Genomic DNA, 22,251 nt, shown 5'->3' with positions numbered 1-22,251 from the left:
GTTGGCATGATGCTGATGGGAGCTTTTATGCCTGCCAGAAATCTCCCTGTTCACTTGAGCAACCCCCCAGGGCTTAGAAATGCCACCTTGGAGTCAAACAGACCTAAATTACTGGTGCAAAAAAAATAAAGCACATACTCCACAGTACAGCCTGGCTCTACATTTGCAATCATTCTGAGCCAAAATGGAAAACTGTAACACAGAACAACAGCAGCCAAGTGCAAACTTATGAATGCATGTTTTGCTATAAAAGTTCACAATGTAAATGTAGTCCTTCTGCAAAGAACACACAATTTAACTTTGTTCAAAACAGAGAGGTAAGCAATCTCAAATGCTGAAATTTGGATGAACTATCTTGAAAAAACACTGATACAACAGCAACCAAATACAAGCTGTCCATCCATACACAAGCCTAGAAAGGGTAATGGTTTTGTTATAATATGGGATTCACCAGTCCCAGCTCAGTTTGGAGTCCAGGTACTGAAAGATGGAAATTTTGTAAACTCTCAGTGACAAAATGTGCCAGGAGAAATGTGAAACCCACACTGAAGGAGTGCAAGCAAACAATCCACTAATATAACCTCAGTGACTGCCCTGATACGGTGTCCTGTAACCAAGTTTGTGATTAAAAGGCAAAACAACCAATCCTGATTAACAAATAATTTGACCCACTGTTCATATTGCTATTCAGCTTTAAAAGGGCACATCAGTGTACAGAAATAAGAAGTGGAGAAATTCCTAGCAGAGACATAACTATTTTTTTTACCTGTTTGTGAAAACCCTTTTGATGAATAGTTAAAAATGCCCATTTAAATCTAAAAGCAATTAACTTTCTAAATTTCTGTACAATTCCCTTCCCAGAATTTGTCAGTAATGTTATTGACAATACTTTTTAAATTTTAATAATTTTATTTTTATTGGGCTTTGCTTACTCCCTAGTTTTAATTTTGATAAGTGAAAACTGAAGGACCAGATCTGTTGCATAGCCATCCTTCAATGAGTCCTGAGGAGTCATAAGCATTTTCTAAAGCTCTCCTCTCAGCCTAGCTAAGCTTGCTATGCTGTGTGAAGCTGACTCAGTATGGCTGACCCCACTCCTCCCTACTTTAAAGCATCCCACCAGAACATCTACTAGAACACAGGAAAACTACATAAAACAGTTATCATTTTGGGAGTTTTCAACAGACACATCATTGTAAATAAAACTAAGTAAAAGTAAATGACATCACACTTGATGACAGCTGGTCATATGTAAGCATATTTGGTCATATGTATAACAGACATTTCTGTCCTCAAGGCATTAATAGTGGTCAGATTTACTGATAATGTCCGTATGTGTTAAGGTGAGTGTTTTTCTGAAGACACATCCAAAGTGTTGATCTCAAAGCTTGTGTCACTGTTAGATTCCTAGCATGCACGAATATCTAGAAACATCAGGTTCCTTCTCACCCTCTGTCTGATCACTGCCTGCCAAAACATTTTCCAGTTTCTTCAGTTCTTGGAATGTACTGCCACATTTTGAATCACCTGCCTCAGTTATGCTGAAAATACAAGAAGATTAAGAAAAAATTAGTGTTACATATACTTTTGTATAAAATGAGATTTTACAAGTGACTCTACCAGGTATGTGAAGGGCTTCATAGCATTTATCTACTTCCTGAAGTTTGCATGTTCAGCTTCAGTTGTTACTTTCCAAGAAAAGCAATGTTCAAATGGATATTAAAGCACACTGAGTAAGACAGATTTTCTTCTACAGCATTTGGCAAAATTCCAACAGAAATATCAGAGCACACAGAAAGAGAGAGGCCTCACTCCAGGCATAACTTAAGACTGCAAATTACTGTAATGGGTTTTTCCACTCAGGATTCAGCTTCTGGATAACAGTCTGACTGCCATCCCTAGGAAGAATAATAATAATTTTAAGTCAAGGAAGCGAGCAATCAAAACTTGCTATAGTCTTTGTCGAAAGAATGTTAAGTAAGCAGTGTCTCAGATGTTCTAAGACAGGCCTGTATTTTTCACTGAAGTTATGATCTTTTCACTCTGGCTTTTTAACAAAAGTTCATACACAGGATGATCTCTTCATACATCTCAGTAACTCAGCTGCAACAGCTCAAGTTTACAAAACCCTTCAGCAAGAAGCTTTTATAAGAGTGTGCTACATTTGGAGGCTGCAATAAAACAGGTTTGTTTTTTTTTCAGGTAGGTATATATGCCATTGAAGTTGAAATAGTGAGAATGAGAAATTAATTAGGCTGGTGTTTTCTCATTTGACAGGCTACATAGAAAAGACTGCCAGAAGGAAGACTGAGTCAAATTAAACCAGTTAAGGAAAACATTTCTAACAAAGCTAAATGATTATTCTTGTTCTTAGGTGTGAACAGAACACAAGGATATATAAGGAACAGTAAGAACAATATATTTCACTTCTGATGAAACAGTCTCCATCTAACAAGACTACAAAGCTCTCCAACCATGGTTGTAACCAATATTGACCAGAATTAGGTTTCCATTCTCCAGCTATCCTAAGACGGACTTATAGACAAGTGTAGAAGAAATTATTTTCTACTAAACCATTAAGCACTATTTGCCATGGAGAAAGCCATGAAATACCTAATAAACTGTGAACTTAACAGTTCACAGGAAACAAGTAAGGACACCTGAGCTTTCCTGGTTTTAGGAAGTAAGGAAAAAAGCATTTACTGAACTGTAAGAAGGAAAAAGTTTAAAAACACCTACCACAAGTATGAAGATCTTTCTCCATTTACTACCTGATAGAGGTTCTCTAGTAATTTTTCATCCCAGTAAAGGTCACAAAACTTCTCACAAATTCTATCAGAGAACATACCAAACTTAATGTCCTTTAAGTTTAAAATGAAGTTACCTTGTTCAAAATAAAAACAGAAACAAAAAAAAGAGGGAGAAAAAAGACATTAATAACAAGATTCTTATAAATCAATGATAAAACTATGCAGAAGAAAATGCACATACCCATGTCAAAAACTTCAACTCCATCCTCTAGATAACCATCAAATGCAAACTCCTCCTGTATAAGGTTAATCACTTCCTGTAGTGAAGAGTCACTTGTTCTGTTCTGAGGGGGCAGGACTTTGTCATCAAAGAAATTATAGCTGTTTTGATTCACTGAGGTATATGGTGTGTGTTCTTGTTCACTGAAAATACTGTCTACACTGGTAGCACACTCAGCTTCTTGGGAGTTGGTTTGAATAACTGGGCTACTTTTATCACACTTCTGTGTATTACTAGTCTCACAGCTTTGCACGTTGCCAAGGGAGGCATCATTTTCTGTTTGCATGCTCATTTTGTAACTTGCAATAGTATTTGAAAGTAACACTGGTAAACTATGGTAACAATCATAAACAATTCTTGAACGAAGAGGCTTATATGGTATTTGCTCTGATACAGCTAAATGTACTGGTACAAACGTCAAAACTCTTTTCTCAAAGTCCTTTTTGAGAATGATGTTATTTATATGAAGAAAATTAGGAGATGAAGGACAAGCTGAGGAGCTGGAAGGAACATCAGATAAAATGCTCCTTCCTTGAGGGATATGTGAGGAATCAGATGGCAATGGTAATGTGACTGTATTGCCTGGTTTTTGCTCATCTGAAGATAATGGGAATGAGTGGCCTGGAACTTGTAAACCACACTCAGGTGTTTCAGGTGCAGTTTCAACAACATCTGTGTCCTCAATACCACAGCTTTTAGAGTTTTCTATAGATTCTGATTTGTTGCAATCCATATGTTTTTCTTTTCTTGTCTCTTTCTTGAATTGCTCAGAAACCGGTGTGTGAGCCTCTCTGAAAAAGAATGGAGCAATTTTTAAAAGGGAAATTCCAGTAGATTTAACAATCAAGTCTAAACTTTAACTTATTCTACTTTATGATATACTAACATTGTTATATTTGCATCTTGTTGCAGAATAATAGGCTTAAAGTGAGTTGCAGTAGAGGTGAATGCAACAGGTAATGTAGATTTTTCACAGTTTAGAGATATTTTGCATGGTACTGGTCCTTGAACTGCTACGAGTTTACTTTCACTGGTTAAAGGCACAAATCCTAAAAATAAAAAACACAATTAGAAAGATGAACAACAGATGAACAGTTAGAAAAACGAATAAAATACAAGTGCAAGGTAAATAATAATCGATTTAGATAGAAAAACAACTGTGTGTCAGACAAAGTATCTTACATGGAAAACTGACCTGGAGAATACTACAAGTCAACATGTCAGCCTGCCTGCTTACCTAGACTTGACTCTGAAGGGTCCATTTTATGTTTCTCATTTTTAAATTCAAAAGCAACATGATCCTGAGACAAGATTACTTCTTCTTCAACAGCCTAATAATAAAAATCAAAGCCTGCATTGAATTTATGAGCATTTTCACTTTATAAATTCTGCTCAGCACATTACTCTAAAAAACCCCCAATCCCTATATGAAACTAGAATGCGGCAGAGCAACAACCTAGTCATGTCAAGGTGGAGAATTAAATGACAAAGAACTCCAAGGACTAGTAGAACTGTTTTAAGATCTTGATAACCCACTGTTTCAAATCAGAACTTAAAGGTTTAGTTCCATGGATTTACTGAATGCTGCATGCATTATATAGACACATTTGAACATGAGCAGGTCACAGCAATTGTATATTAAAGTCTTCTGATAAGAGGGGTGGTAAATAAAAAGGGATTATGAAATTAAGACACTTCACCCATACAGACTGTGAAGTCAGGGCATCAAAATCTACAGAGTGATCACTCCAACAGAACTAGAAAAAGGCAATACTTATGGACTACTTGAAAATAAATTTTAAAAAAAGAAACTACCAAAACCCAAACCAGCTACAGCAAAACCAAAACCAAATCACACTACACTTGCAGGGGACAAAATCTTACCGGAATACATTTACAGTATTAATTGTAAAAACATGCAGAATTAAAGAAAGGTGACCCTCTTACCTTAAAGACAGATTTACTCAGTAATGTTAAAATATTTTTGCTGTTTATACCTTGTTCAAGTAAATAATGATTGCATGTCTAAAAAAGATAAATTGTAAATTTTCAGTCAGTAAGTGTTCAGTCAAGTGAGGTATTCTTGGACAAGGACAAAGTCAAGATAAATAGTCAATTAGAAGTAATCTAAGTTTCTGAACTCTTATGAACATACTCTGAGCACCTTATTGGCAATTTTAATATAAATTACAAACACATCCCTCTGTGTCCCTAAGGTAACTTTGAAAACAAACCCCAGTAACTGGTTATGATTTAATTAGTTATCACTCCATCACAAATATCAAATCCATATTTTGATATTCAAATCACTAAAATGACCTTTTAGACACAACTGGATTTCACATAAAATGACTTAAATCTAGTAACCTTAATTGCAGCAGCCAGGGAAGGCCTTTCTTCAGGGTTTTTTCTTGCCATATCCAGAAGCAGTTTCTTTAATTTTCTTGGCAATGCTAGTTTGTGGCTCAGTGGAACGCTGTATTTTGCAGCCATCCATAGAACTGCAGCAACACCGTAAACACAGACCTGTGAGTACAACATAAGAGACCAGAAAGATGTAAACAGTCTAAAAAAAGCCTCCACTTCCAAAACAATTCCAGTGAGTTATCCAAAAATTCCTCCTATTCCCTGCCACAAAATAAAAATAAATAAATTATCAAATTTCAAATTGTAGATTACATTCAGCTTTTGAAGGTGCTGATGAAAATCCCAGCCCATTGCTGTTAAACATGCTGGGCCAGTAACAGTAGCTAATTTTCTACTGTTGGAGAAACAGATATTGTTTGTCTTATTCTATCTATAGGGAAATAATTCAGGGAAAAAAGTCCTTTAGAGCCATTTTAAAGAATTCTTTCTCCCATAAAGATTGCTGTAAGACTGAGTTCTACCACAAAATCTTGCCATCTGCCATTTACTTACAAAAGGTGATGATAATTCAGCAAGTAAGTGGCACAGTAATTACAAGCCAGTCAGTACAAGTCATATTTTACAGGGAAGATTACACCTATCAGAAGAATGAGGCACTGTATATTTATTTTAGCAATCGTTGTGCTATCTGCAGCTAGACCAATTGAAGTTGAGGGTCCTTGAAAAGTACTTGGTCTCCACAAGTTTCCTTGTTTTATTTGAAGAATTACAATTTTCAGTCAGTCAGATTTAGTCTACTCAATGCTCAGTTTACATATGTTAGCATGTTCTATAAATGTGATTTTAACCAATTTAAAGCACCATACTTCTTCACATTGCCTCTGAAAGATATTAGAAAGGATAAAGGAGCAGAAACCTAAGCACAGCACTAAATAATGTGGTCCCATAAAACAATGTTTTCTAGCACTCTTTGGAGCAAAGTGAACAGAAATGAACAAAACGTAACAAGGAAGTTCACTACAAAGAAAATAATCTGAGAACCATTTGAACAAAAGCTACTAATAGGCACAAAAATACTTGAAATAGGAGAAAGCAGCTCCATAAAACAAACAAAAAAATTTCTTCCCTTTAGGCTTAGGACTCCAGGATTAACCTAAATTTATTTATTTAGGAAAAATTTGCCATCCAATCCATTGTATCTCTCCAAGAAAGTTCTTTTTACTGTTACTGTGACTGACACTACAGAGTCTTCGTTTCTATACTATAAACAAAGCTAAATGTTCTTAACAACCAGAAAGTTCTACCATCGTCAAGAAAAAGGCAAAAAACCAGGTCAGTTTATTCTATACATAATGTTATCAAAAAACAAGGAAACAGATTACTTCAGATATGCTAAAGAAAAAGAACAAAGTAGCAAGACTATTAATATCTACTGTCTGGTGAAACTGCTATATTATATTTCAGGGCTAGTTTAAGCTTCTGAAACCTTTGAAAAACCTGCACATTGAATCAAAGCAGATATAGAAACATCTTCCAGTTACAGATACCTTTACAGGAAGTTGAATGTCTTTAGTAGATTTTGAATTAACATTTTTTTTCTGATTCATGATTAGTATTTCTAATTTCAAAGAACTCATGGGACACAAGGAACATATTAGCTAACCTCTTTTCTTGTTACACTATAGAAAGGTACTGTAAATTCTGTTTCCCTAACTTAAGATCACTGTGGTCCAATTTGCAATTCAGATGCAGTTGCAGTGGAGACACATTCACCTGCTATTTGACAGTTTTATTATCTTTGGTCCAAGAGCTCCTCGTGGCTTTTATCTATAGCAAAAAGCTCTAGGAAAACTGTATTGCTAAGAGCCATAATTCAGAATGTTCCCACGGTAAAAACATGCTGATAATGATATTTTTATCAAATCTTCTTAATGTGATTAATGTTTGGGTTTTAGCCTAGACAGTCTAAAATACTGATCTTAGTGTGACCTTCAGAATGTTAAAACATGACTTTAAAGTCTCTCTTACTGCTAACAAACTGAAAATAATTAAGTCTTATGGAAAACTATTGAATAACAGATTTTTGGCAGTTACTCCAAGAATTCTGGAAGGCAAAATTACTTTTCAGAAGCAACTGATTTTATAGGAGATCAATTTATTAACAAAATCTCCACAGATAACCAAGAAATATAGGGATAAATGAGGACCATTAACACAATCTTAGAAGAGTCTAGCTTTCTTCTTCAAGTAGCTGAGGGATAAAACTGTCACTTGATAAAATACAGAGCAACCTACATAATCTACCACATTACCTTCTCAGTATCCACATTCTCTTCTTCAATTTCAGGAGCTAAATAAAATACATCACAAGACTCTAAATGAGAAAAGAAACCACAAACAAAAAGTAAGACATTTGCTTTCTTCTCCACTCCCCACCAAAGAAATAAAAGCCAAGCACACAATGCATCAGTTTACCTTCAGCTTTTGGATCAGCAAAGAAGATACTGCCATGGCTGTCAATCAGCACAGAGTCCAAACGTAAGACCACTGCGAAACAAACCACAAAAGGGCAATGCATAATAAGCATTGTTTCTTGCAACTATTTAGCACTAATAAAAACACATTATTTAAAAAAGAAGAATCTGCAATGTCACCAATTAATCAACAATAAACGATAAATTCTTTAAATAACACTTCGGCTAGAACAGACACGATCCCATAAATAGAGAGTAGATGTGTAATTACCCAAAGCAATTCCTGCAGAAGACAAGAAACTAAACTAAAATAGGACTACACTATATAAAAGGGTTTAGAATACTGGAAGTTTTTTCTCTTAATACCCAGCACTAAAAAGGATAGTCAAGAACAGAACAAAACCAAAAGAAATATACAACAGGTAGATGTACTCTAGTCTTCTCACAAGGGACCAATAAAAGATAGCAAATTTATCTTAAGCATTTAAGACTCTGCTCTCCTCCAACCCCACAAAAATACAGGGTCATCATTTGGAGGAAGCTGAGACGTGTGGGCCAAATCGAAAACTCCTCCAGGTGTGACAGCATATGAAGTCCAGTTCTGCACAAATAGTTATAATTACACATACTCTCTCACTGAAGAAACGCTACACAGATCATTATTTTTAAGGGCTGTAGGTAAAACAGAAATAATTATCTTCTAGAACTATTTTCAATGATATGTGGTCTTCAGGAACTTACCACTAAGGTCATGAGATCATGTTACGTAAATTTGATGATGAAAAACTCGCGGTAACACTGTGTCTATCTGATAACCTCAAAGCACACTGTAATTTAGCATGTTTCAATGTATTAAGCCAACTGGCTACCAGTGTAGTCCTGCCTTTGAAGACAACCATCAAACACACTGATTTCTTATTAAAAACAGAGTACTAGCAGAATATATTCTTACATTAAATAAGAGATTAAAATGTTAAAATTACCAATTCTGAAATAAAATATTAAAGAGGTGTAAGAGCAAAGCAAATATTCATTTCTTATCAAATAATTAATTGAAGAGGTCTAAGAGAGAAAAATAAAGCAAGAAAAAAAGGAAACAATCCTTTTGCAGTTTTAGTTACCTGGACAAAACATATCTAATTTCACTGAATTGTTCACTACATTTACCATAAATAAAGGTTTGTCTACTGCCTTCAACAATATTTACCCTGGACCTGAAGGATGTGCCTTGAAAAGCAAAGTTTCCCAAATGAGAACCTTTGCTGGCTATTTCTGCAGAGGCAGCTCATGAGAAGACTTCACACTCACTGTCTTTGCTTCCCAGCAGTTCACGCCTCTGGCCCTGAATCTGCCACACAGTTCACACAAAACAGAGCTCGGGGTGTTCAGTACAATGTAAGAATTCTCACCTAGGGTCCCTAAAGCATCCATGAGCAACATGTAAGCAGCATCCTCTGATAAGAGGACAGGAAAAAACCTAAGTCTCAGTGGAGGTGACAAGAACTTTTGTAGTAGAATTGAATTCAAAAATACATGAAGAGGCTACCTTTGTGGTATGTTTCCTTAGCCAGATAATTCCTGCTTAGGAGACTGAAAAAAGTGTAATCAGGGAAGGATTTGGAGTAAAAGGCTAAGTGAATAAATAATAAATAATCCAGCTTGTTGCACATTTCATATCTTTAACTATGACTCCTCAGCTGCCACTCTTACTCTATCAGTGTCAAGACAAAGGATATATCCAAAACACGTTACCAGCTTCACCTTTAATATGTTAATGTCATTCAAAAGGAATGCTGAGACAATTTACCCTGTCTTTCCACCCTCAGAACAGTCAGAGGATCCTTCTGCAGAAACATTCTAAGTCTGAAAATAATATTCAAGCTAGCTCTATTTGTCAAATATGGAATTTTAAGTAAGGAGTCTCCCATTTGGTGGTTTGCATCATTATGGCCACTTTCACAGGCCACAATGTTCAGATGACAACCCAGTTGTCAAATGACACCTCTTCAGTATTTTCAAGACATGCATTCTGGGTGCACTTAAGTGAGGTAACACAGAGGTAACAGAGGCTGGCTAGGCATATTCAACTAGAATCTGATCCACTACATGCAGTCATTCAAAACCTTCACAAACATGCTATGAGGCTGAAATAATCCTCCTTTTGCAAGGTATATTAAATACTTAGTTTTATGGGTAACATTTCTTAAAGTGCTCAGAAATGTCGATTCATGGCAAATTGCCTTTTAAACAGTTTCATATAATAAAAGATATAATAACTGAAGCTGAAATCCGAAGAGATGCAGTAAGTTTTCTGTACATTGCTATCCAATTGTTTATACCCACTTAGAGACTTCAAACTCATCCCTGTCTGATTTCTCAGAAGCAGGATTTGTTAATCAAGAGAAAAGAAAGGCAAGGTGGTGGTGCTGGGAAACTGCTCTGTTTACCGGAACCGTTACAGGTTTATCATTAGTATAAATTAAACCAACATTCAGAATGTCTATGGAAATTTCAGATGGTCTTCTCCCAAGTCACATACAACACATTCCAATTCTGCCAAAGAATACTTCCCCATTCCTCTTGCAGAAGTTTATTCCTGATAATTCTTCCATAAACTGAAGCAGAGGGAGTATGGGAAGAGAAACATCGTGCCAAGACCATGGGCACTTTAACATGACAAAGCCCTGCCAAAAATATGTCAGGAATCATTTCTCATGAAGAAATCTAGGCAAGAGAGGACGTTTTATGTTTACACACACATATATAAAACTTATTTCTTCCTGTTTTCAAGATACAAGTCACAAGAGCTTTCTTAAAAGTCACAATACAGTTTCTCCATCTCCCAAAAGCCTAAGTACAAAATTTCACTGCTTAAGGTCATATAGATTCATTTCTGCAGCAAAAGCCATCCAAACTCAGAATAAAGATAAAAGAAGGCATTCACCTATATAGGGAACAAATCTCCAAATTGAGTAAAATTTCTAAGTCACAATTTAAGAGAGTGAAGTTAGAAATATTGCCTATTTTTTTTCTGTACACCAAATGAGAGTCAAGATACTTTCCATCAACAGAATAAAAAAAAACCCCATTAATACACTGAATATAAATAAGAAAAATTTTTTATGATAATTAAGACTATACCTGGATAATCTATACAAGTCTGCAGAGTACATAAGCACTCATGACACAATGCCCAGAGCTCATAGTCTTTCAGAGGTCTACCATACCAGGACAAGAGGAGTTTTAGAGAGATCCACTGAAAAAGAGTGAGGATGCAAAAAGTTATTAAAAATTATCCCAAACCAAAACCATTTACTGATACAATGTACAAGTAAATCCTAATATAAAAGACAGTTAGCCTAAAAAGCAACAACAAATATATTCATTGCACTTGCCAGTAATGAATTTGTACTACTTATTGAAAAAGCATTACAGAGTTTGCTGTCTCTATAAATGAGCCAGTAGTTTCTTAACTTCACCACAGAAGTGTAATTCAGGTGAGATTTCAGCAAGAACAGAAGGACTTCAGGAAAAGTGAGCTGCCTGGAAGCTCTTACCAGACTAAGGAAAGACTTTTAGAATGCCTGTTATGTAATAGACATAACTTATGATGAAACATAATTACAAGGACACCACCTAGACTGGAAAAAACCATAAAAATTCAAATGATTGCCATCAGCAAACGAAGCCCACATTCAAATCCTGATTTACCCTGACAGTTCCATTGTATGTCTTACCTTAAAGATTTCATCAACATCTCTTGTTCTTCTGCGAAAGATGTTATCAATATTGACAGAATTAAGGACAGGTTTATTTGAAGTCCAAGCAGGTTGCTCTGTTTTTAATCAGTGGCTGCTCAATTTGTAGTAATAGCATTTGTTTTTCTGGCTATGAGTTTCACTTTTGATACCTGGCAAAGATGCCGTTCCATGTAAATTTATTGTTCTTCAGAGGATCCATGTTTTATGTTTTGAGATTTTTGTTTTGGGGTGGGGTGTGTGTGAAGCTAAGAACTTGACATTGATAGTAGTGCACAGACACCTTCCCAATCAAACTGTGCTAATGGAAAAGCTTATCTCTACCAGTGGCTCTTGACATCAGCTGGACTTTACGATCTCCATTGGAGATCCATTCCAAAGGAACACTAAACAATCCATTGTAAGGCAGAAACCTCTGACTTAGAGCAGACTCAGGCAACTATTTCAAAAAAGAGCACAAGACATTTTCTGTTGCATACACAGTCCTGAGATAGCCAACTTTAGGCCACATTAGGGAAAAGAATTACCAGAAACAAGTCAGGACTTTATAACACACTCCCCACCCAGTAAAAAAACCTGACCCAAACCAAACCAAACCCAAACACAGAACTGGAGCACAGGAGACAAACAAAAAACCCCTCTGAACTGTTGTTTTTACAGACACTTTTATATCCAAATCAGTATTTGCAAAATCTAAATAGACTGAGGGTGTCCCTCACACATCATTGTAGTAGATCATTGAGCCTCTGCACTGTCATTTAATACAGTCAATTTTTGTGATCCTGTCTATGAAACACCCTTCGGTGAGGTGTTATTTGGATTTACTCATAAAATATGTAATGAACAGACTACTGTGTTGAATTTCATGAAGACTGATAAACAGAAAGAGCTTCCCTGCAATCTAGGGGAAAAGGGCCACATTAATTTCTGTGGCTGAAACTTTGTTGGCAAGTTAATTTAAACCAGAAGACCATCTCAAAGAGCACAATACTTCGGCTCGTACTGTGTAAATATTCTTTGAAGGTGAACCAGATAAACTACAATTTTTTTAACAAGATGTGCCAGGAAACACACCTTTTGATTTACTCAAAATGCTTTATATTCTGCCTACATCCAACAGAAAAAAATTAACTTGGTGCTTCTACTTGTCTATCCTCCATTGTGGCAAATTGCAAAAATTAGTAACTTCAGCAGAGACAGATTTGCAGCCAGATGATAAGATTCAGTTTCATTCTCAGATTTTGCTATCACCAGCACCCTGGAGTGCAAAATTCTTTCATCCATGTGTTCTTTCACTATATATAGAAAAGTAAGCTCTTGAACTGTCTGATAAAAAGCTATCAGTCACACAGCAGGAAGGAAAAGGACAGATAGTCAAGAGTGAATTAATCTAGAGAACATAAAAGATAGAGCTTCATACTGTTGATAGATCACTATCCCTGATAAGCACAGTTTCCCCTTCCATAACACCCTGGTTCTCATGTGCCTCAAATATCTTTGCTCACAAACACTTTAGAAAGAAAGGAGCAGGCAAATCTTCAAATTAACCCTGCACAGCTGACAAAAGTGGAGAGGAATGATAAGAGAAATTTCACAGACTAGAACATTAAAAAAGTTTTAGAATTTGGGACTATTTTTGTAGAGGGCCACATGTTTCTCTGTAAGAGAATCCCTCCTCTTGAAGTTTATGTCTCTAGAGGCTCTAAAAACTGCAGCCAAGAAAGATGGACTTCCTCTACAAATCACTTTTCATGTCAGGAGAAAGCGATGAATGAGCAGCAAGGGGAAGAAGAATCTCTCACTAAACTGAAGACTTCAGTTAGTCGTACACCAGAAAGCTGAAAAGTATTTCTCATCACTTCAGGGATATTCAAGCTCTTTACAGTAATAAAGAAATTTGGGCACAGCAGGTAAGTAGGAATAAACCCTGAGAGCAGCAGCAAAAGTTTATGATAAGAAACAAGTGTTGATAATAGATAACAAAAATAGAGGATGAAGAGGCATCAGAAAAATTCAGGTTTGGAAGAAAAAAGTATGTAGGTTAGCAGAAGTGAGAATCACTGCCATGCACAGGATGGGCAAATCAATGTGAGTCAGGAAATAAGGGACACAGCCTGGTTACAGGTTGGTGAACTTCATAAAAATGCACACCCTCATTGTTTCTGGCAAAAAACTTGAAATCCTAATGTTGCTAGCTGATATTTGTATGCTAGTTGTTCTTCTGTGACGGTAATAACTATCTGCCTTGCTATGGTTCCTACTATAATTCTAGTCTTTCCCCACATTGGCCATATGAAAAGATTAATTTTATTCCTGAAAGAAATACCTGAGGTCATTCTTCTAGTGTCCTAATTATTCCAAATGCTCACCTTCCTCCACCAGAAAGAAAGAACTGTGAAAGACTTTAGATGAAAACCGAGGGTTCAGACCTGCCGGGGACTTGTGCTTCTAACACGTTGTAAAAGTCAACCCATGTAGTCAGGGTACCAGATAATACATGTTTCATCACACGTTAGCATCCGTCATGAAAATACACATGCAGTCTGGTTACAATAGCTTTCACAGGAAAAACAAGACACTTCTCAGTCTAAGGTTATGAGGCACTTTTTACTTACGCCTTAATCCTTAAAGGTATTTAACACAATGTACCTTGTACCTTACTTTTAAAGTAGTTAATGCAATACACATTCAAATTCCACTAAATCTGTGGAGTTTTTTGGTAAACATTTAAAGTGTAAAACTCCTTATTTAGGCATCTGTCTTAGGTTTGGTTGTTTTGGTTTTTAACATGCAAGTCTCTGATTCACAGCTATTACTATATCCTCAAACTTAAAAAAAATAACCCCACTCGACCACCAAGAAAAAACAATCTGAAGTGCTGGAAAACATGATTAAAACCTTTTAGTCAAATCATCTGTAGCATGCGTTGCTTCTTAACTATCTATTCATATATATATTAGCAAAGCTAGCTCCAGACAACCACTCAGTATTCATAAAGCCTCAAGTCCACTTCATTTAAAGCATTAACATGATTTTAATATTTAAACATTCATTAATATATTATCACCACAAAAATGTGCATTAAAGAGGAAACAAAATATAATTCAATGCCTCTTCCCAAATTTTTTTCATGTTCTAAACCGAGGCGTTTCATAACAGAAATTATATAACCCAGTTTTTAAAATAAGAAAGCCTTTTCACAGCACAGAAATTTTGTCAGAAAACATGAAAAAGCCACAGGAGTGATTATTGCCTATAGCTACATACTAGTGCCATTTTGTTTGATGCCCAAAGACTGCAGTTGAAACCTCACTTGTTGAAAAAAATGATAGTTTTTTTGCAGTGCTGCAAAGATCATTTAAGACATGCTTTATTTCAGTGTTAGTACCAGAATTGCAAATCCCAACTTTTAGGAAAGCATTCAGACTGTGCAAACATACTCTATTTTATTAACATAACATTGGCATGTTTTGAATCGCCAAAGCAAGATTTTTGTTACTCTCTTCTTAGGAAGTACTGTTCTGGGAATTGACAACTTTTCTTTCCTTCCAGTGTTATTTCCCCAGTGTTAAAGTGTCAGCCTCCAGCTGTATGGCTTTTCACTTCTCTTATGCTTGACAGGGTATGAATGACCAACAGAAAACAAACTTGCATATAACTCTTCTCACTTCGAGGCCACAGCATTTAAATCACAAAATCACATTTAAAAGGATTAGAGAGGAGACACACCTGATTGGAATCAAACTGGTCCGATAAATAAAAAATCCCCACTCAAACTTGAAGTGAAAAGCATTTATTTATGGCATGCAAAACTATGAAAATTACTAGGAAAACCCTCACGAGATACATTGCAGTAGCCAGACAAAAGCAAGCAAGTATTTTTAGTAATGCTTACTAGCAGTAAAGCACACAACATTAAGAAGCAATGTTGAAGTATTAGAAAAATATTGTCCACTGGAGAAGTATTGACAGGCAAGAAAAACTGTCTGTTCTCCAGAGTAGACAAGGTTGATCTTCAACCGGATGGGACTGGTATTGCACCTTCTCTGATGTACATGAAATATTGAAGGAGATGAGAGATACTATTCTAAAAGCTTTATTTGTTGCAATCATGCTGATCTGTTACAGAAAACTAGTGAAAGAGCAGCACTGCAAATCTTCTGAGGCTTTTTCTTATTTAGCTCAGAAGATAGAAATCACATTATTTGGGGTTTCATACTTCTTGTGCTTTTGCAATAAATGAACAAATTCTCAGACTCAAGGTTTCTTTAAAAAAAAAAAGCAAGCAAACAAACAATGGTCTCCCCTCCCCCCAAAAAAACCTCCAAACATTTCAGGTATTGGGTAAACTTCTGGCACAGAGAAATGAAAGGGACCTTGAGAGAGACATCACTTTTACCTCTGTCACATAAGGGAGAGCACAGTATGGCTCTTCTTTTTTGAAAGTGTCAGGAGCTAACACAGAGACAGAAACTGCTGTTTCAGAAGCCTGAGGAATAAAAAAAAAATCTGTTTTTCAAAAGAAAAAAAAGCTGAAAATATTAACCCCCTCCACGTCTCTAAAAAGACGTACAACAGACTCTGCCAGAGAGTTCAATAACTCCTAAAAATGAATTACCTTCCTTCAGAAAACAAAGGATTACCAGGCTAGAAACTCAGCATTTCAGGGAACAGACAGCCATTTCAGAAGCCTAGGTGTTGTTCACAGATGTTCATACATTTAAAGGGTTTTTTTCCTCCCTACAGCAGTTAAATAATTGAAGAATATTTTCTTAGTTTGAATCACCACCTGCTGTCTTCATTCCAGATCATATGTATTACAACATTGCTCGTTAGGCTAACCTGGACTAAGAGTTACCTTTTCTAATTCACTGTGATTCTCCTGCAAATTCAATGGGAGCAGGATAACCTCACTAAGAGTCTATATGTTTGGAAGAACAAATTTCTGTTCAGGCTGAAAGAACACTTTATTTAAATTGATGATAAAATATTTGAAGAGAAAGAGGATTTCAGAAGAATGGCACAATAATCTGAGCACAGTTTACTTTTCTGTGTGCCAATCTCAAGTGTTGCTGCACGAAAAGCAAACAGGAGATTTGTTACAGGTTTTAAATCATGCAAGAACTCTAGGAAACTAATTCTGAGAAAGATAATTTACTTGAAATTATGTACCCAGATTTAAACAATTGTCCTGGTAATCCAGGAAGGGCAGGATATAGGTCTTTTTTGAGCATTTTTTTTTTCTCTCCTTAAAAAAAGAACCCTTATTACTTCCTACACTCAATTCATGTTCCTAAGTGATGGCAAAAAAAGATGGGAAAAAAGGGTATGTCTACAATAAATGGATCTTTTCTCAAAGTCTGAAGAATGCACTTGCAGGACTAAAAAACTAAGTAAAGGATTTGATATGCATACAATGAATAACCCCCTCAGAGAGCAAAACCATGCCATGTGGTACTTATCCACATTTACTATCCCCCTGAACTATGAATTTAATATGTGCATGTGCTATTGAGGGCACAAGAGACAGGAAAGGGAAAAAAGAAGTTAGAATAGATCTTCAATTTGCAGTGATTGTTTTAGCCATGATATACCAAAGGCTCTTGACACACTTGACAATCCTAGGTTACTACTCTAGTGGAGGTGTTTGGGCAAGGTGAACAGAGGGATGGATAGAGACCAAATATCACCCTAGGGTGCTACTGCATAGGATGGTTGGAAGATGGGCTGCTAGGCAAGGAGAACCAAGTAGAGTTGACAGTAGACAAAGCAAGATAAAAACCCAACATATTCACCTAAGCACAGTTTCTGGAAACAAAACATGTGAAGTTTGTGCTGCTCATTTTTATCAAGCCACACCAAAGCTGAAGAAGCATAAACTACCCTGCAGTTTTAGCCAGCAGCTCTCCTATCACAGGGATTGTTTACACTTCTGAGTGTGGCACAAGGAAAACCATCTAGTCAGAGACCAAACTTGTCCACCCTGAGATATGCCATTTGAGCAGAGAGGAGACCACACAATCTATCAACAAATTGTGACAGATAAATTATCAACTCTTCCTCCCTTATTTAGCTATTCATAGAGATTAAATGCATGTGACAACATATCCATCATACTGTGCCCATATTTGAATTCCATAACAAAATATACATAACAACACAGAGACGGCAATTTAAAGAACACAGAACAAACACAGCATATTTACAATTTCCAAAAACTTAAATGTACATGTAAGATTTTTAAAAAACCAAACACATGTACTCTTTCACCTCCTGAAGAAGATGGGATATGGCCACTGATTTCAATGAGGTCAGGTTTACAGTCAAGAAGGGAGGCTCACTGCAAGGTCATCAACTTTATGCACTGACAGTAACAAAGTTAAAAACATATGTATGCTTTGGTCATGTTCTCTTACAAATGTAATCACCTATTAAGTAATGCTGCCCTAACACAACAGCGAGTATAGTCCATTTGTAAAAAAATAAAAAAATTAAAATGGAAGTCAATTTTGAAATAGCATAAATTTACTGTAGCACTTTATTTTTAAAGGGGAGGGGAAAAAAGGGTCATCGTGTTTCCACTATTAACTCTTAAAGTGTGCAGACTAGCAAAATTCAATTTTCCAGGATGCTAAAAGGGATGAGGGGGGGAAGAAATCACACAGTATTTAAGTCATCTCATCTCCACATAAGTGGCTACAGCAACTATATAATGAAGACTTTATTTTTACTACCTGCTCATTACTTTTGAATTCTGAACCTCTGCCTCCACAAAGATTATCTTCATTATTGTTTGCACTCATCACACCGTTGCTTAATTCTGGCGACCTAATTAGGTTTGATCCATATCTGTTCCCACTGGGTTTTGTTGTTAACACTGAATCCATCTTGTTCAAATGTGGCACATAATTTTCATTTGACCCTCGAAAAGTTTCAGTGGAGTCTTCCAATGCCAAGTAATTGTCTAGTGTTTTTGCTCCAGCAATTGACCGATTTGGGCCTTTTAGCACATCAGCTGGTTTTGGCATTTCAGAGGTAGCATCAGAACAGTCTTCTTTGTGATCAGATGAAGTAAAACCTATCTTTTTACCATTAATAAGTGACATATCTTCTTCTAGATTCAAGCCAGACACCTGTGTGCATACACATGGAGATTCTAAATGAAGATCATCAACCTGGTGATTCTTTGGTTCTGTTTCTGGTGGACTACTAACAGCAAATGAATTAAGATTTCCCTTTGAAAAAGCAACCTCATTATTATTGTCTAGAGGTAATAACTCTTGTGTGAGGAAGTGATTTTTTCTAGCTAGTGGTCCACTGTTGGTTACAGAAGTAAAAAAGTTATTTGCATCTGCAGGTTCAAGTGGTAGCTTTGGGAAGGTTTTAATTTTTCTCAAAGAACCTTTCTTAAAAATGGCATCTCTCTCCAGGTCAAAACCACATGATTTCATATCCAAAGCAACACTAGCAAAACTGTCAGTGTACACTGCATATTCGTCCTCTTCTTTATTCTTTTTAGTTTGAGTTACAAGTTGGGAATGCTGAGTTTTCTCATTATCCAGATCAATCTGCATTTCCTTTACATCACCTTCTCTGCCAGTCACCATGGTAACTACAGAAGAGTTGTTATGACAGGTAGTCGTCACGTCTTCCGCTGCAGAAGAATCACCTGCTATGTAGTTTTTCTCATTTGAATATAATTTAGATCCCAAACTTCTCTGACACATTCTTCCCTTCCATATGTTATCACAGACATCTGGATGCAAAAAACAGATGCTTATATTAAATGTGTATTTAAGCCTTCTAATCTTTTCTAGCAAATCTTTAACTTGCTTTTTCTGCCACTACTGTTACATATCTTCAGTACATTACACAAAATAACTATGGACAAGTCACTCTGAATCATAAGGGACACCAAATACATTAATTATGTTAATTTAAGAGTGGTATGTCCCCTGCTCCCCACTCCTGATCTACAAATAATTAATTAACAATGACTTTTTGAACTCCAGAAAGGAACCTATAGCAGGAAAGCACACAAACAGTCTTTTAAAAGTCATTAGATATGTCAGGCATTTCTAGACTAAATCCATTTTAAGGTTACCTTGAGAAGCACCAAACGATTCAATTGAAAGAACTCTCCTTCCAACAGCAGACAGGCTTCGACAGATATTACTCGATGAAGCAATCTTAATTTTTTCTTCACATAATGACAAAATGCTCTAGAGGAAATTAATGTTAAATACTTATTAAATAATGAATAAATTTGTGAATTTTGACTAAAGGGAATCATGTTAACTCCCACAGTACATCTGAATTTATATGATGCTACATTGGAGGTCTTTCTTGCACTATTCATTATACTCTGTTTCTATTATGTGGCTGAATTAATTTCTCATTTTTTCCCATGGGCTACTATGAAATTATTTAATACAGTTCAAGTTTTAGCCTACAGTTAGAACACCAAGAACAACTGATAAAAACTATCTTAAATGTTATCCTTTTGAATAACATACTGAAAACAGGAAAAGCTAGAGTGCTGATTATTTTTTAAACAGCCAGTGATGCACTTGAGTGACACAGACAGAATGATTAATGTTTTTATTACTGAAATTACATTAAAAGTAAATCCTGAATCTTTTAAAAACTGCAAAATACAAGTATCTAGAAAGCACTATTCCCAACTAGAGAAAGCAATCATTACCAGATCACAAGAAGCAACAGTATTTCATATCACTAATCTCTACCCTGAGCGTCATTTGATGGCATTAGCACTGGTCTCACATGCAATTACCTACAGGTATTCACACATTTGAAAACCTGTCCCTTTGGGCAGGAAGTAGAAGGGAGCTGCCTTTCCAAATCCATCCCACTGTCTCCTCAGTAACTATTCCTAGATAAACACTGATGAGACCTCATACAGTGCTCTGACTTCTCCACTAACCTACTCAACTGCTCTTCTGCTACTTTGAGTGGAAAGAAGAAATTGGTGCTGTTGCTTCACATCAGATTGAGGAAGGACAGGAAAAAGGAAAGACAGGTATCCAACTGTGCTGGAGTCTAGCCAAATGCCTGGAAAAGCCTATGGGTTTTCCCTCCATATAGCTTCCCCAGCTCCCTTCCACCCAAGAAAGTTCCCAGTGGAAAAACAGAAAGAATACACTCTCAAAAGTGACCTTTATATATTACCCTAGACCAGCCCTGACACACACTATTTTTGGGTTGATGTAAGTAGTCAGCAACAGCTGACTACAGAACACTTGGAGACGATAGGGAGTGCTATACAATCCCTCTCCTGCCTATGCTCTAAAGGAAAAAAAGTGGAAATACAGCAGCTGATCAAGCAGGCTCTATTTCACGTATGGTCTCCTGCCTGGGCAGGCCTCAACCAGGGGGCCAAGATATAAAAATTAATCTATTAATTCTTCTGCTGCAGCACTCTTCCTGAAAAGTATTGATTACAGGTGCTATACCATTTAGAATAGACACTATCAGCTCAGGAAAAAGAAAAACCTACCAAAACAATCCACAAAAAAAAGCAGACAACAAAGATATCTACTCAAATAGTACTAAGCGTTGATATAGTTAAAGAAAAACTAGTTAGTAGCAATGCTTTGAACAACACTGCTTCAAACACACCAAGGAACAGGTTTCCTGAGGCTCCCTCCATCTTCTTCTTAAATGCAATCCAAGTATCATCCAAAGCACCATACAAATTTCACAGCTTAACACTTGTGCTCTTACTTCTAATGACTCTCTCTCTCTCTGTGAACTAAATATTACATGAGAAGAAACAGTTAATAAGAAAATTAGATCCACCTAATTCACCTATTCAGCCAACCTTCTTTACCTTTCTTAAATAAGAAAATTCCTGCCAAACACCTACATCTGCTTTTTAGGTTGTATCTCCACTGGAGTAAGAACAAAGATGCATTTCTGCTGAGTCTGGGAAAACCTAGACTTTCTTGAAAAACCTGAGCATATTGCATACAAAGACCACCTCTCTATTATGAGCACACACAGAAATAATTTTGTCAATTTTTTATAAACAGAAAATTATGTAGGGCTGTTTTACCTCTATATCTGGCCTATTTTCAGGATTCTCTTCTTGCATTTGTTCCAGTAGAGCCTGCAGATCTTGCCCAAATTCTGATTCTGTCTCAGGTTCTACTAGATATTCTATTGCTGCTTTCAGTGTTGCACCCAAAGAATAGATGTGTGCCTGCATGAAGTTACAAACAAAAAAAAACCAAAATCAAACAAAAAAAAAAAAAACACAAAAAACCAAAAAACAACCAAAGAAGAAAACATGAAATATGGCACCAATTCTCTCTGTCCTGCCACCAAAGCTGCAAGATCACACAGGACACAGCTTACATAGTTTTCAATTTTAACTTACAATGTAACAGTGTACTGGAAAGGTGGTTTAATTTAAGCAGGAGGAACAAAACCAGGTCAGTCCTGCTTTGGGGGATATACTTGTTGCAAATGAAAAGCAATAATCCTGTGTGGTCCTGCTAGAACTTTTTTCTTCATCAGCTATCAATATTACAAGTATTACATCAAATATAATAGATATAAAACTCAGATGCCTGTGTTTGTGCAAGAATTAAGATAGAAGC

The 22,251-nt window shown here is 36.2% G+C and overlaps 1 protein-coding gene across 1 annotated transcript in view; it reads right to left on the bottom strand.

Annotated features, from left to right (window-relative positions):
* Positions 1 to 22,251, bottom strand: part of KNDC1 (kinase non-catalytic C-lobe domain (KIND) containing 1) — a gene marked incomplete at its 5' end in the record, with an annotated part of 51,750 nt that overhangs the window by 12,804 nt on the left and 16,695 nt on the right. Inside the window, 13 exons of the mRNA XM_009083532.1 lie at positions 1,450 to 1,541; positions 2,740 to 2,884; positions 2,992 to 3,821; positions 3,917 to 4,079; positions 4,268 to 4,361; positions 4,978 to 5,055; positions 5,398 to 5,556; positions 7,710 to 7,771; positions 7,873 to 7,944; positions 11,013 to 11,127; positions 18,364 to 19,385; positions 19,734 to 19,851; positions 21,705 to 21,851. Of these exons, the coding sequence (XP_009081780.1) occupies positions 1,450 to 1,541; positions 2,740 to 2,884; positions 2,992 to 3,821; positions 3,917 to 4,079; positions 4,268 to 4,361; positions 4,978 to 5,055; positions 5,398 to 5,556; positions 7,710 to 7,771; positions 7,873 to 7,944; positions 11,013 to 11,127; positions 18,364 to 19,385; positions 19,734 to 19,851; positions 21,705 to 21,851 (3,097 nt within the window). The remainder of the gene's footprint in view (positions 1 to 1,449; positions 1,542 to 2,739; positions 2,885 to 2,991; positions 3,822 to 3,916; positions 4,080 to 4,267; positions 4,362 to 4,977; positions 5,056 to 5,397; positions 5,557 to 7,709; positions 7,772 to 7,872; positions 7,945 to 11,012; positions 11,128 to 18,363; positions 19,386 to 19,733; positions 19,852 to 21,704; positions 21,852 to 22,251) is intronic.

Source organism: Acanthisitta chloris, unplaced genomic scaffold, assembly GCF_000695815.1.
Source record: "Acanthisitta chloris isolate BGI_N310 unplaced genomic scaffold, ASM69581v1 scaffold13981, whole genome shotgun sequence".
Taxonomy (NCBI): Eukaryota; Metazoa; Chordata; class Aves; order Passeriformes; family Acanthisittidae; genus Acanthisitta; species Acanthisitta chloris.
The sequence above is the reverse complement of the archived record's forward strand: the minus strand, read 5'-3'. Positions and strand labels throughout refer to the sequence as shown.